At 36.7% G+C, this 16091-nt stretch overlaps 1 protein-coding gene across 8 annotated transcripts in view; it reads right to left on the reverse strand.

Moving 5' to 3' along the window:
* The window catches only part of LOC141398572 (frequenin-2), a 258760-nt gene that overhangs the window by 17250 nt on the left and 225419 nt on the right, over positions 1–16091 (reverse strand). For all 8 annotated transcript variants that reach the window (XM_073975962.1, XM_073975955.1, XM_073975956.1 and 5 more), the window contains one exon: positions 1623–1712. In XM_073975962.1, coding sequence (XP_073832063.1) covers positions 1623–1712 — 90 coding nt within the window. The remainder of the gene's footprint in view (positions 1–1622; positions 1713–16091) is intronic.

Genomic DNA, 16091 nt, shown 5'->3' on the forward strand with positions numbered 1-16091 from the left:
TTTCCTGGTCATACCATTGGTTCCTTGGTGGAGGTATCTGGTATTCAAGTATGGCTGTTTGCATGAAGTGGATAATACTCTGCCACTGTGCTGATATGTTATCGGGACGAGTGAAATATTCTGTGCCTATCTGTTGTGATTGTCTCTTACCGATGTCCAACTTTAGTGTTGTGTCTATTCGTACATAATTTGCTACGTTTTATTTGATTTGATTTCTTCCTTTTTAGTCTGAAGACAGACAGGTGCCATTATGAATATTGAGATGCTTAAATCTGGTACTGCTAACTACCATGTTTTTTGCCGCTGTGAAGTCTATCAGCCTCATACCACTGTTAGATGGGTCAAAGATATCCTTCTTTCCAATTTCGGCATTAAAATCGCCTAGAATAACTTTAATGTCATAGGCAGAGCAACGGTCGTACGATTCTTCTAAGCGCTCGTAAAATATATCTTTGGGTTGTTCGTCCTTATGTTGAAAAGTTTTGCTTTTATCCAAATTGTAGCAAGTCTTTCATTCACTGGGTTGAATCTGCATACCAGATTCTTTAACCTCTGACCAACCACAAATACGCAACCAAACTGGTGCTTTTTGTCATTGCAGCTATAATACAGTGCGTCACCTTTAGGTGTTGTTGTGACGCTTTTCCCATTCCATCGTATTTCCAATTTTTCCGAACATTTGCGAACTTTTGTGGGGGAGGTACCTGAAGGAGTGTACCAATATGGCTTATCTTCGAACTTAAACTAAGTTTGAGTTTTAGCAAAATCGGAGAATGATATGTAGGGATTATATCAAAATCTGAACCTATTTTTGTCAAAATCGAGAAAACTGATCATGGACCTAAGAAAAGATCCCATATTAAATTTGAAGGATATTCAATTAAAATTGACCAATTTTTGCAAAATCGGGGAAGGATATATATGGATGCTATATCCAAATCTGAACCGACTTTTATCAAAATCGGTTAAACTTAGTAGGGGCCTAAGAAAATATCAGACACTTCATTTGAAGTCTATTCTCTTAAAATTGATATATATCGGGGAAAGATATATATGGGGGCTATAACCAAATCTGATCCGATATGGACCAAAGTTGGTAATTTTCATACCTATGCCCTCATAAGTACTTGCATCCAAGGTCAACTGCTTCTTTTTTGGTCCACGTTTACAAGGAAGCGGCGCCACTGTGCGTCACCCAAAGCTAAGTTAGTAAGTCTAAATAAGTTGACCATAAAAGTACACCGGTACGAATGAGTGTTGGTTTTTTCAATGCAGTATTCATTCGGCACGATGTAAAATGAAGGATAATTATCCTTATTAATTAATTAATTATTAATTATCCTTATTATAATTAAACAAATTTAAAAAAATAAAAATCTATTTTCAATTTTTTTTTAAGTAAGACAACTTAATCTCACTTTTTAACTATAATTCGTATATATTGTTTGTATCCATCATAAATATAATATTTGAAGATTATTCCAAAATATAAAAAAACTGATGTCATCTGTTATGAAGAATGAACGATTTTATGGTAAAATTTTCATATGAGTGTGTTTATCAAGTCATGCAATGTGGTGCGTAAAATGGTCCCAAAATTCAGTTCTCAAATATTAACTTACATTATTTTCATCAAATACCCGAAATACTAGCGAGGCAAATTTACTGGGATCACCTTGGGGGAAGAACTGTTTGTAGATTTTTATAAACCCCTAAAAGAGAATAAAACAAAGTTAAGATTAATTCATTGCAAGCCAGCAAGTATTAAAATTTATTAAATGTTTACTAGTGTGTTATACAAAGCAAATTCTACAAACATACCAGACAAAATGTTAAAAATTAACATTAAACAGAAGAGAAAACAAACAAGCGAACAAAATCACAAAAACGAAATAAAACTTAGCGAAACTGCAAATAAAAATAGCAAAATAATGGCAACATTCAACACACAAAGTAGACTAAATCCATTCTTAAGTGTAGATAATTGCGTTGTTTTTTTAGTTTTGAAGCAAATTTGAATAAAATGAAAGAACAAAATAACTTTGAATGTTAACAAAGCAAGTAGTTTTTTTTAGCAATGTATAGTATGTTGTTTACAAGAAAGTATTTAATTGAGATTCAAATGTTAGTTTTTAACAATAAAAGAGGATGCAAATTAAGTGTGGCGATAAAAAATATATAAAATATATGTTCAAGGATACAGTGTTTGGATATAACTCATGATTTTGGTTCGAAGTCAATAATTCGTTCAAGTAGACCCAACCCTTTAATACACATAGATGATTTTAAGCGCATAGCTAGAATTGATTCTGTCAAGAGATCGAATTTTTAAAATTCTCTAAGTGTTCTCTTCCCTACTATTTTCATACCCACAGCATTTATGCTCACGACGGTATATACACTTTCATACGGGCAAAATGTTCCTCATTGAAATAATGGTTTTAGACCCCAAGTATGTTTGGACGAAATCCGTTTCAGACAATTTGGAGTTTAGCCATGTCCGTCTGCCTGTCTGGTTGGCTGGCGCGCACTTTAACTCTCGCACGGATCGGACCGAATCGGTTCAAAATTTGACTTTCGTAATATTTTGTCAAAACTTAGTTTAAGTTCGAAGATGAGTTATAACGGTCCACTCCTTCCGGCAACTCTCCCACAAAAGTTCGAAAATGTTCGGAAAATATGTGCGCACAGAAACTCTCAATGAAAGTAAACGATTGGATCCACACTCTGCACATCGCGAAATTTCTATCAGACTAAGATGAGGTTCCAATAAGGACTTAATCGGTCCACTCCTTCGGATGCCTCCAACACAAAATTTCGGAAAAGTTCAGCTTAGGACCTGCTCTCCAATCGCTTTGATTTTTGTTGTAACAACTTGTATTCACTGCCCCCTCTATGACGGTACAAGTTTTATCAGGGGCAAGTTCATATTTCCTGAGAAAATAGCCTGAATGGTGCAAAACCCCCTATGGCAGCGTGTGCAGTGGTTGGAGCGCAAGATAACTGTCGAACGGATCAACCGATTCGGTCCAAAATTTGGCATTTGTTATATTTTGTCCAAGCAAGACCATATCAGTACACTCCTTCAGGTACCTCCGCATAAAAGTTCAAAAATGTTCGGAAAAATTGTGCGCTCGATAACTCTCGAAGGGAGTGACCATACTTTGCACATCGCGAAATTTCTATCAGACATAAATGAGGTTCCAATATGGACACAATCGGTCCAAGCCTTAGGGTACCTTCCGAAAGAAAAAGTTCACTTTAAGGCCTGCTCTCGAATCACTTTGATTTTTGATGAAGCAACTTGCTTTCGCTGCTTCAATTACGACGCTAAAAGTTTTTTCAGGGACAAATTCTTGAGAAAATAGCCCGAAAATTGTAAAAAACCTCTACGGTACAATTTTTAGTGTCTGAAGAGCAATTTTAGTTTCAGTTTGAAGATGAGCAATACGCAACTTCCGGTACTTTCCCCCATATTTAAAAAATTCTCTAAAATTGTGTGCACTATATATGTTGAACATGGCAACCAATTTGGTCCAAACTTTGGATCTCCTAATATTTTGTCCAAATTTAGTTTAACTCCTAAAATGGCCATATTGGTCCTCTGCATAGGTTACCTCCCCCCACAAAAGTTCAACATTTGTGTCTAAGTGAAGTTTAGGGTCTGTTCGAAGATCGTTTGTATACCGATGCAGTTCTTTGTGGTTCTGTTTACAGCAATTATATGTTTTTCCGTTGACAAGTGCATGCTTCCTGGCATACTGGTCCAAAAGTTATACGATGACCCGCTTAAATGACTAGTGGGCGCAATATCTATCGAAAAGACATGATTCCCATAATAAGATCCACTTCCGTCCATTCCTTTAAGTACCTCCCCCGCAACACTTTTGAGTTTTAATCCTAATCGACATTTTTGTCGGCAAGTTCAAATGTCCAAAAATTACCACAAAATTCTGAAAAGACCCTGAATAAATTCGATCTGTCTGTAGATGCACGTTTCAGTAGGCTGAAGGTATTTCTCTGTCGGCAAAGCCGACTGATACTTTTTTACTTATTTATTTCCTCATGCACTAAATTTTAGCGAAATTCCAAACGTCGTACACTGGTCGAAACCATTGATCTAGAGGCGCGAAAGTCAAAAAATCAAAGTATAAAATTGCGAAATGTTTTCCATTGTATCGATTACAGAGACTCTGCTGACTAAAATTTTGTTTTCACTTTTTTGTTGTAGTAAATATTCACTCAGTTATTAACTGTCAAGTGCAAGAAATTTTGATGCATCAGATTTTAAAAACCTGTAATTGTTTAATAAATTCGTAATAAAACTAAACAAAGTTTATTTTTTATTGATAGGAGAGGGTGTAAGTTAAATTTAAAAAAAAATGTTTGGGGCCCGAAGTTACATAGTTATGTAGCAATAAATTTTCAAAAATTTTTTTTTTTGTTTTTAGTGGAATATACTTTTGTTGAATGGAGCGTAACTACCAAGGTCCACTGAGGTTCAGTCCAATGTTTTTTTACTAATTAATTTGGACTTCCTAGATTCCGAATAACCACAATTTAGCTGCAAATAGCTGCAAATCTTGCTGATAAATGGTCTTAAAAAATAGCTTAAATCCTCAAAATATCAACAATCTGTCGGTACAGTTATATGGGGGCTATATCAAAATGTAGGCCTATGTTCACAATTTTTGGTGGAGAAGATGTATAACCAACGAGAACCTCCTATGCCAAAATTCAGCTTATTTGGTCTGAAAATGTAGACAAAATCCTAACAATACCGAATATTGGGAGGTACCGTTATATGGGGACAATATCAAAACGTCCACAATGTCCACAATTTTTGGTGGAGAATGTTTGTGTCCACTGGGAACCTCAAATACCAAATTACACATAATTTTGCCGGAAAATGTAGCTTTAAAGCCCCAAAATACTGAAAATCGGGAGGTACATTAAAAGGGGCCTATATCCAAACGTGGACCTATACCCACAATTTTTGATGTAAAGGTTTAGTTTTCTTTTTTTTCTTTATTTATTTAATACTGCAACTAGTTATACAACTAACAAGCAATTTACAACTAATTAGATAATTCACATGTTTATGTAAAAATACATATGGTAATATTCAAAAATGTTTTACAATCGTTGAAGTTGAGGTTCACCATTTAATAAGTCGCGAACTGTCAATATATTTTATATAATATGAATATAATTATATTAATTGAAGTGTTTTAGCCGGGGTCTCATAATATAGACCATAATAAATAAGTTACGTGGAAGCTGTGTTGGTGGTAATATTAAAAAATTGGTAAAAATGTGTTGAAGTTAGCAAGTTTTTTTGTGGTTTTTCTTGATTTCTGGTCAAACCAGGGAAAATTCAGACCTGAGCTCAAAGAAAGAATTGAAGAATACCCCTTGGGCAACATGGTTCTAATGTATGACTTCTCGATATATACAGTGCATCCCCCTTAAATCGATGCTGACATTTTGAAGTTTTGAAATCGGGGTTTTTTGAATTTTTCTTATAATTGGAGGGCGCAACCAGATAATGACCTAAACTATTTCTTGGATTGTAAAACTCGTGATTTCACGTCGTTTGATGTATATCTCATGAGTGTGCTCCGTATAGCTCACTAGTAATAGGAGTCCAAAGTCGAATTTTTGGTGCGTAAATTTTCTTTAAAACCCTTTTTTTGGCTTCAAAATTTACAACTGTGACTCAGGTACCCTTGAACCCCGCGTGATTTTAGTTTTTTTCCGCGCCGGATATAATGAGCCTTACCGCGATCGAATCCATCCACTAAAACCGCTGATATAGATACCCTGGAAATAGGAAAATAAGCAAAAATTTATTTTGACTAATCCGCATACTAAACCGCGATTTCCCTTAAAATTTTTTACATAAATGGAATCCTTTATACGCGATTATAATATTTGTCAAAAAGGTGTGTAATAAATTACAGAGATTCGGGAGTAGTATTCGTATTTAACCAAAAATAGATTTAGGTAGCACATCCGCGGTTCTTGACGAATCTGTATAAAATTTGTCTTATTGACGTATTTTTAACAGGGGGTCACAGAAATCGGATGCGCCTTATAATCATATGAACATCGCGTTATTTTTACCCACATGAAGCATTTTGGTATAGTAAGATGCAACTGATGGCACACTTTGGTCGCTGAATGAAACATGGAAAAATGCAAACATATTGACAGAGCTTCACTCGCTCTATGCGAAAAGCACATGCGCCTCAACTGATATTAACTATTTCGCGCGTTATACGGTTTTTAACTCTTATGTTTTTTCTTTGATTGTAATATCAATATCACTCTTTATTTCCTAATTCTATTGCTTATCACACTAAGCAAATATACTTTCACAATGATAAACTATTCCCCTTGAAGAGGTTTTAGCAAAATAATTCAGGTTTTTTTTTGGAAATTTAGCGAAGTAATAGAATAACTCCCAAAAAATTTTCTCAAATTTTTCGTATTAAACCAAAAAATATATTCTTGAAATAATGTTCCAACAATAAACTTTTGTCTTTTGTTGTAGCTGCAATATGCAATTTAAAATCCTAATCTATAAAATTTTGGTCTCACATTGTTTTGGACATTGTCTAGATTCTGCACGTATTTTTAATTTATTTTTTAGAGATTTTTATGGACTCTGAGTTAGAATAAATAAAATTTACTCAAAGATTCCTTCATTATTTTTTGATTTTCCGCGAAAATGAAAATAAATTTAGCAAATATTTAGGCGTCCTCGGATAGATATTAAATGTTGTTACCGATTTATATATACATTTTGGTATTATACCACAAAGGGAATTTTTAAATATTTTTTCTTTATAAGGGAATAAAACCCCCCATAACTTTTGGGTGCAGCATCCAATTTTGTGAACGCGAACAGATTTGAAACCACGATTTTTTCTTAACCCATGTACCAAAAATCGTGAATGTGCTTGTAAAAATATTTTTTATTTTTTTTTTTTCGATAGAATTGTAAAGGAAATTTGAATTTTACCATATACTCAAAGGAATATTTTAATTTCGAACTAGATCGAACGGCTTCTTCCTTCTTCCATCTTGATCAGCAAGAGTTGATGCTTCAGTGTTTTTATGACCTCTCAATCTAATGTTGTGTTTTGTTGCAGTGGATCTAATTTCATCAGTAACATAATTGACTTTGAGATCTCGATGTAAATCGGTCATTCGGATATACCAAGGTGCGTTTACGGTGCACCTGAGAACTTTATTTTGGAAAAGTTGGATTGTATTAATATTTTGTTGTGCACCATACGACCATATTGGTTTCAATGTTTGATTGTATATCAATAGCTTATTTGGTGTGGAAAGTTTGGATTTTCTTCCAATCAACCAATTTAGTATTTTCCATTTAAGGTTTAGTGATCACTAGAAACTCTAAGTACAAATTACAACTAATTTGGAAGGAAAGGATGGAATAAATCCTCAAAATACCGAATATCAGGAGGTACCGTTATATGGGAGCTATACTAAAATATTAGCCGATGTTGTTCAAATTTAGCACATTATTACCCACGGACACAGACTGAGTTTATGCAAAATTTCAGAAAGATATCTCCATTCGTTTCCAAGTTATTAATTTTGCGCCGCTAGATCAGTGATTTCGACCACTGTGCGTCGTATTCGCAGAAAGATGCCTCGGATTATCCTCTTTTAAACCATATTACAATTTCATCTGACCAAAAACTGCCTCATCGAAATAATGGCTTTAGACGAAATCTTTTTCATACAGTTTGGAATAGAGTCAGCCACTTCCATCCGTCTGTCAGTCTGGCTTGAGCGCATGATAACTCTCCAGCTGATAACAGATTAGATAAAAAATTTTGGATTCGTAATATTTTGTCCAAATTTAGTTTAAGTGCGAATATCATATTGGTCTACTCCTGAGGGGCACCTCCCCCACGAAATGAATTGCGTATACATACTAGTTACCAAGCGTTGCCTTCGTTTGCCACAAAAACAGCATCCTAATATGCCTGAAGGTCGGCCTAACCACCCGTGAAACGTAGCATAATGGTTGGATGCGTGGGACTTCGGTAGGCTTCTAATTTTTCAATGTATCTCTTAGGTCTAAACATCTCAATTCGAAAGAGAATTAATTAAATAAATATCACTATAAATGACCTTCGCCGTAATAAGGCAAAATAAAAAAAAAGTTAAAAATGTTTTCGCTAAAATCGTAGGCGCGATAGCTCTGAAAGCAGTAACCGATTTGGTCCATACTCTGCACATCGTAATATGTGCACCACGCATAGGTCCGGTTCAAACATGAACATCTTAGGGTATTTGCCACACACAATTTCAAAAAGCTTGGACAAGTGCAGTTTAAGATCAGTTCTCGAATCGCTATGAATTTTTCGCAACTATTTCTACTATCGGCCCCAAATATGACGGTACAAGTTGTTTTCTGCGGCAAATCCACACTTCCTCAGAAAATGGTTCGAAAACTGTAAAAAACGAGATCTATCGAACCGGATACTGCATTAGTCCAAACTTTGCACATCGTAATATGTCTGCAAGTTTTAGATAAAGTTCGTAAATGGATATTGATCCACTTCTTCGGGTACCGTTCCCTCTAAACTTAAAACAACTTCGCCGAAATGCAGTTTATGCGTTTTAATAGTTTCAGCCTTTAAACCAACTATAGTTAATAAATTTTGATAATAAAATAACACATCGCAATAGAGGATCTATATCAGACAATATCACTAGGTACCTCCATCCCAAATTTTCCACATTTTCTGCTTATGTGCAGTTTAAGGTCGGTTTCATGATCCTTTGGAAATTGTTACCGAAGGTTCTCCTATTGGTCCTGTTTTCAGCAATATTATGTTCTCCGTAGGCAAAACCAAGAGGCCTGATATAATGGTCCAAATTCTTTAAATCCTACGAAGACCTACTGAAATGACTAGTGGGCGCGGTATAGATCGAAAGGAGTGAATCCCAAAATAACATCACTTTAAAAATATATTATGTAGGTCCCTTCCTAAAGGAACCTCCTTACAGTAATCGCCCTAAATACATAATTTTGATTATGTAGCAGGTATTGGATCAGTTTATAGATGATAGTTTGAACTCACACAGCTTGAGGGTATACTTCCTTCGGCAAAATCCACGGATAATTTTTTTATTTGTTATAAAATGCAGTTAACGGGTTTCCTAAAATCATTTTTGAATTTTTACCGAAAATAGTCTTTTTAGTCCTGCTTACAATGATGTGATATTTTTGGTGGGCTAGTTTATATTTCCTGAGATAAAGGCAAAAAGTCTGATAATCAAAAAGTTCCAAACATGTATAAAGGCCCAATAAGTTCTTTGTAGGATAACACCTTCAGGAATATGTAAATTTTTACTGAAACCCAGTATTGTTGTTGGATTGTTTGGAAGTTTTCACCGATCTAGTTAGAATGATGTTGTTGTGGATAAGTCCATACTTCCTGTCAAATCGCTTTAAGGCTACGGTAACGAAATAAAATGACCATTTGCACAATAACAATCAAATGGAATGAATGTTATTGGTCTAACCCATGGGCATCGTAACATTTCTCTCAAAATCAAGGTCGATGATGGACTATATAAGAGGACTTCTTTGAGTATTTCCCCCACAACATTTTTAAAGTTTTACTGAAGTCCTGCACAATGCTCGTTTTGAAATTTTTACAAAAGTAGTCTTTGTAATTCTTTTATAACGAAACATTTTATAAAAAAGTCCATACTATCTAACATAATGGCCCCAAAGCGTCAAACAATTTTCGTGCATATATCGCTCATTTACTCAAAGAGTGGCATAACTCAAAAAATGGGATTTTTGAGTTAGCAATTTCTACTTTTTCTACGACTTCTAATTGTTTCACATTTCCAAGTTGATATCTCTAAAACTCAACGAGTTACAAGTTATTTGCTAGGACTTTGGCATAAATCGTCAAAAAAGGTTTTTGAGGTTATGATACACTTCAAATCATGCTTAATCTTGCACAGAAATTTAGCACTGATATCTGGCTAGCTCTTTACAAGAAATGGTCCAATTAGTTTTTTTTTTTGTGTAATAACTTTTTTATGTTGGGAAGTCAAATTTCAATCGACAACTTAAAACGCGTTTTTCTCTAAACTTGATTTTATGAGATGTGTCACTCTTTGAGTAAATGAGCGAAATGCATTTTAAATCCAGATTGTTATTGCAGGCAATCTTTGCAGCCTCCGATACAAAGCAATATTTTCTCTCCATACTTTCCACAAAACTTGTCCGAAAGATGGAAAAAATGCGCCCAAAAGCTATCCTTATGACATATGCATAATTGAAGACTATTTAATGTAGATTGTGTCGATTGGATATACCAACGGAATTATTAGGCACTCTGTTGTTCATACCTCTATCAAAAACCCGAACTTTGGTCGTTTTGAAAATGAAAATGCAATTTGATATAGCATCACGAAATCAAACGAGTAATCAAAGGTCATAGTCGAGATAGGACCTACAATGATATACTCCACAACACTACTCATATACATGCATAAACTTATCACAAATCAAAAACCCTGCTATGAAAGAATTAGTCGTTAATGTGAAAAAAACGTTCAAAACACACTGAAGCTGTCGGTACCGGTCTATAGGGGCTATATTAAAGTGACGACCGATATCGACAGTTTTACTACCCAGATGTAAGACTACTAAATGCTAGATGTTAGATATATTTTTTCGTTAATATTTATTAATTTTAGATATTGATAATGTGGCCAAAACCTGTGGGTGTTACATCAGAACGTAACGAAAATTTCCGGCAAGTATGTTTTATATTCCTAGAGAATACTACTTTGAAATATAAAAACGTGGGCATATATCGCCATTTTTCTACTGACAGACATATCGATGTGTATTTCGAACTATGTCATCAACCTACTACAACTTCGTTGACAGGTCATGTTGTGAATATGGATAAGTGATCTCAATTTAAAGAAGATACATTGAGTTCGAAACTGCAGAAACCAGTAAATCAGTAAAAAGAATGAATAACAACATTTTAATCTTCAGTGCAGCTGCAAAAGTAAACTACAAGGCGCGTCGAGTTCACCTACTAGGCGCGTCCCCAACGGCGGATAGGGGGAGGCGGTTATCGTTTGTAACGTGGTTTTGTCGTACGCTGGGGTAGACTTAGTCGTGTCCAGGGTCGCCATAAGGACCCACTAAACCTTACGGAATAATAAGACGAGTAATCCCCCTTTCCTGGGGGTTAAATCGGATTTTTATTGATGTAAAACTAATTTATAATCTACTGATGTTTAAATACGATAAGAAGGATAATTGGCTGGGGGATCGGCAACTTGGATTCAGCGATTGATTTGATGATGATCGGGAACTCGGTGATTCGCTGTTCGGTTGTAGGCGATTTGAAGATAATCGGGAACTCGATGATTTGTTGTTCTGTAGTAGGTGATTTGAAGATAATCGGGAACTCGGTGGTTCGTGTTGTAGATTTTCGGCCACTCGGGGTTCGTATGTGGTCGCCCACTCGCTGATTCGGTGTTCGGCCACTCGGTGATTCCGTGTTCGGGCTTCGGCAACTCGGTGATTCGTGCTGTAAATGTTCGGACGCTCGGAGTTCGTATGTGTTCGGCCACTCGGTGATTCCGTGTTCGGGGTTCGGCCACTCGGTGATTCGTGTTGTAGCTGTTCAGCCACTCGGTGTTCGTATAGTGCCACTCGGTGATTCAGCACTCGGCTCGGTTGTTCGGGTCGTCGTTAGTAGTGTTAGTTCTTAGTCAAATTCTACACTATACTACCCGAAGGTGGAGTGGAACAACACCCGGAGGTGGAGTGGAACAACACCCGGAGGTGGAGTGGAACAACACCCGAAGGTGGAGTGGAACAACACCCGAAGGTGGAGTGGAACAACACCCGAAGGTGGAGTGGAACAACACCCGAAGGTGGAGTGGAACAACACCCGAAGGTGGAGTGGAACAACAACCGAAGGTGGAGTGGAACAACACTCGAAGGTGGAGTGGAACAACAACCGAAGGTGGAGTGGAACAACACTCGAAGGTGGAGTGGAACAACACCCGGAGGTGGAGTGGAACAACACCCGAAGGTGGAGTGGAACAACACCCGAAGGTGGAGTGGAACAACAACCGAAGGTGGAGTGGAACAACACTCGAAGGTGGAGTGGAACAACAACCGAAGGTGGAGTGGAACAACACTCGAAGGTGGAGTGGAACAACACCCGGAGGTGGAGTGAATGTATTAGCCACCGCGCAAAGGGGTAGCTCTCAAAAATACTTCCCAACCTCTCTACACTCCCGTATCGGTTGGCGGACCACGAACACACAACTGTAATCAAGCCCGTATGGCTGGCTCCCTGCAGTAGCAAGCCTGTCTTTCACCAACGAAACTGGAATATTAGTGTGTACAGTCGCACAGAGCATTTGAGAATTACTCTGCAGTTGTTATGCTGTCGCTTGCCTAAAATTGCACTGTAACACACACATCCCACTGAAACGCAAGCGAACCCAACAGTTAGTATGGATTGGCAGGTTGTGACGCTGTTGGGTAGTGGGGCTTTGCTGTTCTCCGTTGGCCGGTTGTAATGTTGTTGTGGTAGTTTGGCAGCGCTGTCGTTGGTTTTATGTATGTGATCAATTTGTCACGTTACATTTTTTGACATTTGAATTTGTCGACAAAAATGTGGACTAGGATTAAAGTTCAAAAGTGTTGCGGAGGATGTACTTGAAGGAATGGAACGAAGTACTCCATTATAGAAGTGGATCTCATTTTTGGAGTCATATATTTTCGAGAGATATAGCGCCCACTAGTCAATTTAGTGGGTCATCTTATAACTATTTGACCAGTATGCCAGGAAGCATGGACTTGTCCACGGAAAACATAACATCGCTGTAAACATGACCACGAAGAGCAGCATCGGTATACATTTCTTCGAGCAGACACTACACTGCACTAAGAAACAAATGTTAAACTTTTGTGGAGGAGGTACCCAAAGGACAAAATCAGTTGATTAGTTCGATGGTTATCGTGCTCTCCAGCCATTAGATGCCGTAGGGGTTTTGTACAACTCTCGGGCTATTTTTTCAAGAAGTATGGACTTGCCCCTGAAAAAAAAACTGAACTTTTCCGCAATTTTGTGTGGGAGGTACCCGAAGGAGTGGACCAATAGTGTCTATATTGGAACCTCTTCTATGTCTGGTAGAAATTTCACAATGTGTAGAGTATGGACTAAATTGGTTACTACCTTTAAGAGTTATCGCGCACAATTTTTCCTAAAATTTTTGAACTTTTGTGGGGGAGGTACCTTAAAGAGTATACCGATATGGCCCATTTTCCAACTTAAACTAAGTTTGGACAAAATATTACCAAAACCAAATTTTGGACTAAATCGGTTCATCTCTTCTAGATTTATCGTGCGCACCAGCCAGACAGACAGACGGACGGACATTGCTAAATCGGCTCCAAATTTTCTGAAACCGATTTCGTCCAACCATACTTGTGGTCTAAAACCATTATTTCGATGAACGTTCGATGGGCCTTTACAAAGTTTTTCCAAGCTATTCTATCATTCGCAATATATTTAATTTCATTCCAGCTAGTGCCGCTGCTCTCTACTTAATTCATCAGGCTTCTTTTCCAAGTGGTCTTTGGCCGGATTTGAATCAATAAAAATGGTAAATTAACTAAAACACATAAGGGATTTTGTTAAGGGCACAAAAAAATATAATCTAGAGCGCACAAGAGGCATACTCTGGCTTAAGTGTATGTCCATTAGGATAAGTGACGATTTCTCGCCAATGTTTTCAACCCAACCCAACTTAACCTAACCCTACATCCGCTTTGTCGCTGTTCAATCTTCTTCTTTGCCTTATGCACAAATTACGTAAACCCCACTCCTAACCGCACGCCCCTTATCTTATTCTCTTATATCTCAGCTAAAGTTTTCATATGAAATGCCATATCTTTCCGTCGTTGATTGATTATGTCTGCAAATCACTACTAAGCTTTCCTTTCTATGATTGACAATTTCTTTTTCACATAAGCTAACATTAGCACTTGCATTGCTGGCTTTTAAGCAAACTTAATTAATGTGGTTATTTGTGAATTCAGATACAAATTGCATTTGAATATGTCAATAAATGAGAGATTTTGGTTTTACAAATGATAAACAAACACATAGACATACATATTCTCAATACGCTCCAAAGGCATTGCTAATATCTTCTTTGCTCTACGGTTGTGTGTAGAAGAAAATGCCAAAAGACATGTATGTCTATGAAGATACAAGTAGTATTGAACGTCAATGTGTTGGTAGAACATTATAAATGCATGAATTGAAATGTGTGCAAGCAAATACAAACTTGAAAGTGTTAAACACAATGACAGTAGCAAGGAATAATATTGCTACTAAGTATTCATTGGCGAGTTCTGTTAAACTTCATAATAAACAAGAACAAAAGAAATGAAGTGTTCCAAAGCAAATGGTTAAACAACATCCGGCAAGTATCACTTCATCTGTTCCTGAAGTGTTGTAGACAATACTCTTTATGGCCAAATATTATCCGAATAACAAACGTCTGTTTATGCTCTGTAAGTCCAATTTCATAGCTTGTATTTTTCATTTTCCTGACTAGGAATGTTGCATTTTGCCATTTGCATAACATAAATGTCTGAAATTATGCAAAAACCTAAAAAAAGAAAGAAAGAGAAACAACATCCAATGCCGTTATTTCAAAACTTGTCTTGAATAAATTTTGTACCGAATTATACTTATTCCTTGAAGTTCCGACAAAGACTTTGCAAAGCAACAATGTATTTAAAATTCAGTAATTTTCTTTGCTTTGTACTATTTTTTCCATCCTCTACAGATGAATAATTTGTTGTTGCAAATGAAATGAATTCATTTTGCATGTGTTAGAAGTGCATTTTAAATGTACACTAAGATGAGAAGCAGTTCAATTTAGTTATATTTCAATACGCTTTTAATCGAATTATTGTCAGAGGGACTGATTTCATATATGTATGTTTGTGAGTCACTCTGTCGCTGTCGTGCTCTACAGCAATGTTAGTTGGTCAACATAGGATTTTTTTAAAGCTTTCGGACCATTCTTATAGGAATTTTGGACCTGTCACGAAAAACGTTATGTAATTGAAAAAGGGATCACAAACACTACCTTAAATAAAATTTTCAAATCGATATGCATCTATAACCTTATACATAGGTCGGACCGGGCGACACAGGAGATGAAAGATATCTAGCCTGACCGGCTTTAATATGACAAAGCCTACGATTTATCTTGGTACTTTCTCATCGCAAGCACACTGACCTCCTTGTGGTGTCACCTTGAGAGCCGCCCTTAACACACGTTAAAGGTAGTGAGCTAAAATGTGAAGCGCGTACACCAATAAGAACAATAAAAACTTGGGTTTGGGCGTCGGGTTAGTAACCCATCCCTAGAAAAAAGCATCCTACTAAAGTTGACGACCACCGTAAACCTTTTAAAAATCATGATCTGCGAGTCTGCACTTGGAATGTTCGCACTCTTTGTAGAGAAGGTGCAGTTTAAGCACTGGCAGATGTACTTGACACGTACAAGGCCGATTTAACCGCCATTCTGGAAATACAATGGACTGGGAAAGGCGTCACAACAACACCTAAAGGTGACGCACTATATTATAGCTGCTATGACACAAAGCATGAGGAGGTTAAAAGTGAATAAAAGACTTCCTACAATACGGATAAAAAAAAATTGTTCAACATTAGCCTTATTTGCGCTCATCCTCCAACCGAAGACAAGGATGAAGAAACCAAAATATATTTTACGAGCGCTTAGAAGAAATATATGACCGATGTACTGCTTATAACATCAAAATTATTCTAGTTGATTTTAATGCCAAAATTGGAAAGGAGAGTATCTTTGGCCCAACAGTCGGGAAACATTTGAAAAGTGAATGATGCTGAAAGACTTCGCAGCGGTAAAAACTTGGTAGTTAGCAGTACCAGATATAGGCATCTCGATATTCATAAGGGCACCTTGCTGTCATCAGA

The sequence above is a fragment of the Musca autumnalis genome, unplaced genomic scaffold (genome assembly GCF_047663935.1).
Source record: "Musca autumnalis isolate F117 unplaced genomic scaffold, ASM4766393v1 scaffold_3, whole genome shotgun sequence".
Classification (NCBI taxonomy): domain Eukaryota; kingdom Metazoa; phylum Arthropoda; class Insecta; order Diptera; family Muscidae; genus Musca; species Musca autumnalis.